We start from the raw sequence: 9529 nt of genomic DNA on the forward strand, positions 1-9529 counted from the left end.
GATAGAGACGTGCATGATGGCCTGTAAACCTGAAGTGCCCATTGTAAGGAAGTGGGTCTATTTTAGTATAGCCCTTAGGCAGGGCAGCCAAAAATTGGGAGGCTCCACATTGTCCCTGGATAGAGACGTGCATGATGGCCTGTAAACCTGAAGTGCCCATTGTCAGGAAGTGGGTGTATTATAGTATAGCCCTTAGGCAGGGCAGCCAAAAATTGGGAGGCTCCACGTTGTCCCTGGGTAGAGACGTGCATGAGGGCCTCAAAACATTGTGTCCATTGTCAGGAAGTGGGTGTATTATAGTATAGCCCTTAGGCAGGGCAGCCAAAAATTGGGAGGCTCCACGTTGTCCCTGGGTAGAGACGTGCATGAGGGCCTCAAAACATTGTTCCCATTGCAAAGGAGCGGGTCTCCTGTCGTTGTAATGTCCATTCTGCAAAGAATGGGCGAAAAAATTTACCACTGGGGGTATACCTGAAACAAAGGCCTAAGTATTGCAATTTGTAACGGTCATCATCATGGTGGCGCATGAGGAGAAGGAGGAGCAGTCCAGCGATTATCCAAAGTCCAGAAGTGTGTACCCATGGGTGAGTGGAGGTACATGGCAAACTTTAAATTCCGCTCTCATTTGCTGGTGGTGTGGTGAAGTCTGGCCCAATCCAACCCTTGTTCATCTTGATCAGAGTCAGCCTGTCAGCATTTTCAGTTGACAGGCGGGTGCGTTTATCTGTAATGATTCCACCTGCGGCACTAAAAACACGCTCTGACAAAACGCTAGCAGCAGGGCAGGCCAGGACTTCCAAGGCGTAGAGAGCCAATTCATGCCACGTGTCCAGCTTGGATACCCAATAATTGTAAGGCACAGAGGAATGTCGGAGTACAGTTGTTCGATCTGCAAGGTACTCCTTCAGCATCTGGGCAAACGTAGGATTTCTTGTGGCACTACCCCGCACCTCAGGGGCTGTGGTACGTGAGGGGCTGAGAAAACTGTCCCACATCTTAAAGACTGTTCCCCTACCTCTGGCGGATTGGACTTGTGCCTCTCTCGGCTGTACGCCTCGGTTGTCCACTGATTCCTGACCTATGCCGCTAGCGTTTTGTGAGGGGAATGCTTTGCCTACTTCCGTGACTATGGCCTTCCGGAACTGCTGCATTTTGGTTGACCTCTCCTCCACGGGAATAAGAGACAAAAAGTTCTCCTTGTAGCGTGGGTCTAACAGTGTTACCAACCAGTAATGATTGTCTGCCAAGATGTTCTTAACGCGAGGGTCACGAGACAGGCAGCTTACCATAAAGTCAGCCATGTGCGCCAGACTCTTAACAGCCAGGACTTCAGTAGCCTGACCAACAAGATGACTGAACATGCTGTCCTCCTCCTCCTCCTCCTCCTCATCTACCCTGTCCTCTGGCCAGCCACGCTGAACCGAGGATATGACTGGTGTGCATGTCATATCCTCAATTTGGCCGGAGAGTTGCTCCATGTCTTCATCCTCCTCCTCGTCATAGTCCTCCACTGCACGTTGTGATGAGACGAGGCTGGGCTGTGCGTTATCACCCACACCCACTACTGTTTCTTGCTGCAACTCATCGCGCTCTGCCTGCAATGCATCATGTTTGTTTTTCAGCAGAGACCGTTTTAGAAGGCAGAGTAGCGGTATGGTGACGCTAATAATGGCGTCATCACCACTCACCATCTTGGTGGAGTCCTCAAAGTTTTGGAGGATGGTACATAGGTCTGACATCCATCTCCACTCCTCAGGTGTTATGTGTGGAGTTTGACCCATTTCCCGACGGCTTAGGTGATGCAGGTACTCAACAACTGCCCTCTTCTGCTCACATATCCTGACCAACATGTGCAGAGTTGAATTCCAACGCATGGGGACATCACACACCAGTCTGTGAGCCGGAAGATGCAAACGGCGCTGAAAGCCGGCAAGGCCGGCTGAAGCAGTAGGTGACTTTCGAAAATGTGCAGACAGGCGGCGAACTTTTACCAGCAGATCAGACAGCTCTGGGTATGACTTTAGAAACCGCTGAACCACGAGGTTGAGCACATGGGCCACGCATGGAACATGTGTCAGCTGGCCTCGCCTCAAAGCCGCCACCAGGTTCCGGCCATTGTCACACACGACCTTTCCTGGCTTTAGGTTCAGAGGTGTGAGCCAGTGATCTGCCTGCTGTTTCAGAGCTGTCCACAGCTCTTCTGCATTGTGGGGTTTGTCACCTATGCAGATTAGCTTCAGCACAGCCTGTTGCCGCTTTGCCGAGGCAGTGCTGCAGTGCTTCCAGCTTGTGACTGGTGTGGAGGGTACAGTGGATGAGGATGCGCAGGAGGAGGAGGAGGCTGAAGAGCATGACATTCCGGAGCTGTAGAGTGTGGGTGAAACACTGACTGAGGTAGGACCTGCAAACCTTGGTGTGGGAAGGACGTGTTCCGTCCCTCGCTCAGACTGGGTCCCAGCTTCCACAATATTAACCCAGTGTGCCGTCAACGAGATGTAGCGGCCTTGCCCACAAGCACTTGTCCACGTGTCTGTGGTTAGGTGGACCTTGGGTGAAACAGCGTTGTTCAGGGCACGTGTGATGTTTTGTGACACGTGGTTATGCAACGCGGGGACGGCACACCGGGAGAAATAGTGGCGGCTGGGGACCGAGTAACGTGGGACAGCTGCCGCCATCAGGTCACGGAATGCTTCTGTCTCCACCAGCCTAAAAGGCAACATTTCCAGCGCAAGCAGTCGCGAAATGTTAGCATTTAGAACTGTGGCATGTGGGGTGTTGGCAGTGTATTTGCGCCTGCGTTCAAAGGTTTGCTGAATGGATAACTGAACGCTGCGCTGGGACAAGGACGTGCTTGATGATGGTGTTCTTTCTGCGTAGGCAACTGCAGGTGCAGGCGTGGAGGAGGCTTGTTCGCAGGCAGCATGGACAGGGGATTGGCTCGCATGCACAACCAGCGAAGACGTAGCAGTGACATCAGCAAGCACTGCTCCTCGACTCTGTTGTACTTCCCACAAAGTCGGGTGCTTGGCTGACATGTGCCTGATCATGCTGGTGGTGGTCAGGCTGCTAGTTTTGGTACCCCTGCTGATGCTGGCACGGCAGGTGTTGCAAATGGCCTTTTTTGAATCATCTGGATCCAACTTAAAAAACTGCCAGACTCGGGAAGACCTAACATTTGTACAGGCACCTTGTGTCGTCGTGTTGTTCCGGGGAACGGTTGCCTGACTTCTGCCTGGGGCCACCACCCTGCTTCTTACTGCCTGTTGTGATGCTACGCCTCCCTCCCCCTGTGCACTGCTGTCCTCGCTCTGCATATCCTCCTGCCAGGTTGGGTCAGTTACTGGATCATCCACCACGTCGTCTTCCTCTTCCGCACCCTGCTCCTCCTCCTGACTTGCTGACAATTGTGTCTCATCATCGTCCACCACTTGTTGAGACACGTTGCCAACTTCGTGAGAACGTGGCTGCTCAAATATTTGGCCATCTGTACAGACGATCTCCTCATGACCCACTTCAATATGAGCTGGCGAGAGGCCAGAATGTGTGAATGGAAACGTGAACAGCTCTTCCGAGTGTCCAAGTGTGGGATCATTAATGTCCGAGGAGGACGTGTACTCAGCCTGGTGGTAGGAAGGAGGATCAGGTTCAGAAATGTGCGGTGCAGTATCACGGCTACTGACACTTGACCGTGTGGAAGACAGAGTGTTTGTGGTGGTGCCAATCTGACTAGAAGCATTATCTGCTATCCAACTAACAACCTGTTGACACTGGTCTTGGTTCAAGAGCGGTGTACTGCTGCGGTCCCCAAGAATTTGGGACAGGACGTGCGAGCGACTAGATGTGGCCCTTTGTTGTGGCGAAATTAGAGCTTGCCCACGACCTCGGCCTCTGCCTGCATCACCATCACGTCCACTTCCTTGTTCCTTGCCAATGCCCTTGCGCATTTTGCAATGCTGTGCACTGCTGACGTGTATATTCACTACTTGTGCGTTATATCAAAGTTTCTGGAAATTGCACACAAGTGCACCTGTACGCTGCCACCAACAGGCACACACGTGCGGTTTTAAAAACCAAGCACGGACGCAATAAGAACCTAACAGGTTTTTTTGGGGAGCGACAATTACAGACAAGTCAGACACTATCTGGACTGTTTTACACTGTGTACACCAGCCCCAGATATGATGAAGGCTGGTATACGGTCACCACTACCCTGCCTGCCTGCCTGCCTGTATACTGGTACAATAGTCCTGACAAGGACTCTTTTGGTCACTAGCCTGTATTCAGACCTGGCTATACCCTGCCTGTATATAGCAACAATAGTCCTGAGAAGGACTCTGCTACTATACCCTGCCTGCCTGTATACAACTAGAATAGTCCTGAGAAGGACTTTTGGTCACACTGTTTGCAGCCCTGCAACTGAAAAAGCTATAAAGGGCCGCAAAGCTTTCCCTGAATCAGCGACACTCTCCCTGCACTGACAGTCTGGATAGCTGTGAGCAGAGCACAGCGCGCCGGCCGATATAAAGGCTCAGTCACGCTGTGCAGGCCGGCCAATCACTGCAATTCCACAACTAACAGGGCTGTGGCATTGCAGTGGTCTGCCAGCCAATCCCTGCATGAGGGCTGGCTCTCAAAAGAGCGCCAACATGCAGAAATGAAGACCACGAGTACAGCACGAGTATCGCAAGATTACTCGGTCCCCGCCGAGCAGCCCGAGTACAGCGATACTCGTGCGAGTACCGAGTAGTTACAAGCATGCTCGCTCATCACTACAACTAAACACTGCGTTTAACAAAAAAAATGGTAAAAAACGCCTGTGTTTTTACTGTGTTTCTGTTAATGCGTTTTTTCAAGGAGAAGAAAAACTATGATAGGATATTTGATAGACAGCTAGAATAGATAGATTGAAAATTAGAACATAGGATAGGAAAAAAGGATAGAAAGGAATAGCTTGATAGAGGGATAGAGGGATAGCTAGCCTGGCCAGCTTTTTTTTTTTTTTTTTTTTTTTTTTTTTTTTTGGGGGGGGGGTGGGGGTGTTAAAAAAAAGTAAATTGTGGAGTTACCCCCTTTTTCATATCCAGCACAGGAACAGCAGCAGGTGCAGGCTGCAACCCTCAGCTGTCTGCTGTATCTTGGCTGGTTAGGAAAAATAGTGGGGATCTCACATTTGTTTGTTTTTTTTTAATTATTGATTTTAAAAAATAAAAATGACGTGAGGTCCCCCCCATTTTTCTAAAACCAGCCAAGGTACAGCAGACAGCTGGGGCTGATACTATTAGGGTGGGAAGGGCCATCATTATTTGGCCCTTTTCAGCCTAACAATAGCAGCCCATAGCCGCCCCAGAAGTGTCATATCCATAAGATAACGAATAAAACGCTGACAAAAAAAAACTGCGACGTGCGCATAGAAATTCTCATTTCTCATGGACTTTGCTGGGGAAGCAAAAACATGCAGTTTGTCTTTGAAACAGTGCAGTTTTAAACGCGACCAAAACTCAACGTGCGCACATAGCCTAACACATACATGTGCTCATGACCAGGGGGTTGAATAGTACTTTTGGTGAAGCTGGAAGATGCCTTTCTATATCCTACCTGTTAAGGGGGCTTTACACGCTACAACATCGCTAATGCGAACTCGTTGGGGTCACGGAGTTGGTGACGCACATCCGGCCGCATTAGCGATGCCGTTGCGTGTGACACCGATGAGCGATTTTGCATTGTTGCAAAAACGTGCAAAATCGCTTATCGGTGAAATGGGGGTCCATTCTCAAAAATCGTTACTGCAGCAGTAACAAGCTTGTTCCTCGTTCCTGTTGCAGCACACATCGCTCCGTGTGACGCCACAGGAACGAGGAAGCTCTCCTTACCTGCCTCCGGGCCACAATGCGGAAGGAAGGAGGTGGGCGGGATGTTACGTCCCACTCAGCTCTGCCCCTCCGCTGCTATTGGGCGGCCCGCTCAGTGACGTCGCTGTGACGCCACACGGACCGCCCCCTTAGAAAGGAGGCGGTTCGCCGGTCACAGCGACGTCGCCGGGCAGGTAAGTATGTGTGACGGGTCTGGGCGATGTTGTGCGACACGGGCAGCGATTTGCCAGTGTCGCACAACAGATGGGGGCGGGTACCCACGCTGGCGATATCGGGACCGATATCGCAGCGTGTAAAGCCCGCTTTAGTCTTTTTATTTTGTCAGTAATAATAATTTATGTATTTTCACATTTTGCTAAATGCTTAATCCTGTTTAAATTTTGTTTCAGAGTGTTCCAGAGAAATCGCACAAAGTCTTCAGAATTTTTAGGCAATGGCAAGGCAGCAGCTCATCGTGAAGGCCACAAGATGATCATACTTTTCCAGGCAATCTCCTTTTGACTCTCCATCCCCATCAGTTTTATCTTGTCAATAGATGAATATGCCTGTGTTCTGTTATTCCCAAACTTCAAGGACTAATTTCTGTACAATGCTGTCTCCTCACCACCTATCCAAACTTAATTGTCCCCCCCCGCCCCCCAAGAAAAAAAAGTTTAGTCTCAAAAATGGAGTTTTAAAATAAAATTATTGTACAAAGAATCATACCTTGTTTGCAAATATCAATCGCCTACATTTAATCCAAGACAGCTGGTGTGTGTGTGTGTGTGTGTGTGTGTGTGTGTGTGTGTGTGTGTGTGTGTGTGTGTGTGTGTGTGTGTGTGTGTGTATACCAGAAATATACTTTTAAATTTCTATTTGTTTTCTTGCATGACTCTCCTACTGTAATAAATGTTTGGGAATATCCAGACTAGACCTTGGTTACTGTAGATGGAGCCCTGTTTTGTATAGTGATAAGTTACCTGCTTTCCTCCACCCATGGAGAAAGAAGTTTCCTGTAAATACATAAACATTAAAGGGATGTCTAAAAGTTGCATAAATGTAAACTAGCTGCAGGAAATATTATACAATATAATTACTTGCCTTTTAATTCCTCTGGTACACAATTGATGATTCTCCAGTGCTGCCTGACAAAAGGGAGAATCGGCAGTGGAGTAGCAGATCATTTTATAGCATTTCCTGCACCCAATATCTTTTTTCTTCAACTATTATCCCTTTTAATATCATCTAAAGTTCAGTCTGAAACTAGATCAGACATGAATGACAAACACTCTACATTGTTAAAACACCACTCCAGCATTTTGTTTTTTTATTGCACTCCTGTAGTGGTGCTTTAAATCCCCTGGCCCCGGTCTTATACTGACCTGCTGCCATCTACTTCTTCCATCATGCTGCTCCAGTCTTTCTTAAGTGATTTGTGACCTGCTGACAGCCCAATGTTTCATGGAGCACTCCAGAGGTCACAACTAAATGCATTTCTATGTGTGCCTCGTTCTGTCACTCATAGACTTGCATTGAGACCTTGTGACATAACTTCTGACCAATCAGAAGTTATGGGCACAAGATGGCGTTGTGGCAGTGGCACAGCATCGGTAAAAGGTGAAGCTGCTGGAAGGTTAGTATAGGGCAGGGGGCTTAGATTTAAAGCGCCATTCAAGCGCTGAAATAAAAAAAATGCTGGTGTGATGCTTTAAAAAAAATCACTCCATAGACCATTTTTATTCCGTAAACCTTAATGTGTAAGTGCAATAAAATACTTAGCTGAAGACAAACCCATGGACCACATATCCAAAACTTTAAATACTGATATATTCCGGCTAAGCAAAAATGTATAAAACTGAGGGGTTATGCCTATATTTTCTCTCGGGTCTACATCTTTTGAGTGTGATGCTACCTTCATTTTATAGACCATCATCTTGGCTATCTCATACATAAAATTTTACTTAAAACTATTTAGCATAGGATTAGTTATGCATATTATTGTCACGTCACTGCATTGTTACCATTTTGCTCCTGTTTTGTTTAAAAATCTTTTTCTTCCTGTAAACTATAAATTACATCCTGTTCTCACATTCCGTCATAGCTCAGTGTTATTAGGTTGATTCCCAAGTGAAAGTTATTTGTTCTCATTTGTTCGAATTGAGAAGCAGCTATGAACACGATTTCCCAAGAAAAGAGAAACTGCATCTTCCAACTCATCAATAGCGGTCTCTCGGCCAAGAAAATTGCCAAACTGCATCATGGTGGGTTCTATGACAGTTGGAAAAATAAGAAAAATGAAGTCTGTCCAGACATTCAAAAGCCAAGAGGTGGACGTCCAGGCAAAATATTGGCATCAACAAGTCAGCTCATCACAAGGTCTATCAGTTCTGGAATGACAAATACGGCAGTGGAAGTGACTCGTATTCGTAATAGATCAGACGTACATGCAAGCACTGTGTGATACATGTTGCACAAGGTAAAGAAGCCTCAATCTCAATATTATCATAAGAATCGTCAGCTTGAGTTTGCAAAAAAAAAGTGCAAAAAGTGGAGAGTAGTAGAAAAATAGAAATGGGTGATTTTGAAGTGATGATCTGAAAGTCAATAGACTAGGCTCCGATGGGTGCAAATGGGACTGGACCAAACAAGGGGAAAAGGGGTTAACGGATTGAGAAATTGAAGGAACTGTTAAGTTCAATGGAGGAAGCCTGATGATATGGGATTGTTGCAGAGCCAAAGGCATTGGAAAGTTGACCAGGATCAATAGTGGTCTCACTGCTGAGGTATATGGGAGTATACTACAAGACTAGTTACTTTTTACACTCAAATACTATGGGTATGTGTAACTCTCGTCGATGTTGAGTCAGTGAGCAGGAGTGGACCCACCTGGACCACAGGGGGGACCGGGCTTACCCTGATGTGGGAGGGGCTTAACTAGGTGCCTTCTAGGAATATGCCAGAGCCCCAGATGGTCAAGGTGGGCTTGGCTGCCGTGTCTGGGATTGTGGCAGCAGACCCCCAGGGCAGGGATGGACTCAAGGATGGACAGGCAGAGTCACTTGTGCTGAAAGGTGGAACCAGGATGGCTGATGCAGACACTGTGGTAGAGACTGGCAGATATGGAGGGCTCAGCAAGTACTGGGAGTTAGGTATAGGTAACCAGGTTCAGGTAACTGCATCAGAATAAATGGGACCTGAGAACTACCTAGCTAACTAAACTGAAATTAACTATCTGACCATGATGCTCCAGCACCTTCCCTAGTGGGAGGATACCTTAAATACCTAGTGTTTTTCAGCCATAGGCTGAGAGGAACTTCTGGAAATTAGTGCTCATTAAGAGGGAGAGCATGCAGACGTGCTCTTGGGGACCTGTGCTGTGTGCAGGCCCCGGAACACAGGAGGCAATAGGAGAGCATATGAATAACCTTGGGGAGGCAAGGGAGCGCGCTACAGTATGAAAAGGATGACATACTGTTCCAGCAGAATAAGGACGCAAAGCATAAAATGAGATTGGCAAATATATAGTTCAATGACAATGAAGTAGAGGTGCTGGATTGACTCTCACAGCCTCCAGACCTCAACCCAATTGAAAACTTGTGGGTTGAGTTGAAGAAAAACCTGGATATATAGCCAAGTAAGTCAACCAGTATGCACCAACATTGGGTATATGTAGAAGAGAC

The 9529-nt window shown here is 47.6% G+C and overlaps 1 protein-coding gene across 2 annotated transcripts in view; it reads left to right on the forward strand.

Annotated features, from left to right (window-relative positions):
• The window catches only part of ZC3HC1 (zinc finger C3HC-type containing 1), an 80183-nt gene extending 73614 nt beyond the window's left edge, over positions 1 to 6569 (forward strand). For both annotated transcript variants that reach the window (XM_075345352.1, XM_075345353.1), the window contains one exon: positions 6260 to 6569. In XM_075345352.1, coding sequence (XP_075201467.1) covers positions 6260 to 6328 — 69 coding nt within the window. In that variant the 3' untranslated portion in view covers positions 6329 to 6569. The remainder of the gene's footprint in view (positions 1 to 6259) is intronic.
• Positions 6570 to 9529: the final 2960 nt, after the last annotated feature.

Source organism: Anomaloglossus baeobatrachus, chromosome 4 (genome assembly GCF_048569485.1).
Source record: "Anomaloglossus baeobatrachus isolate aAnoBae1 chromosome 4, aAnoBae1.hap1, whole genome shotgun sequence".
In the NCBI taxonomy this organism is placed as follows: domain Eukaryota; kingdom Metazoa; phylum Chordata; class Amphibia; order Anura; family Aromobatidae; genus Anomaloglossus; species Anomaloglossus baeobatrachus.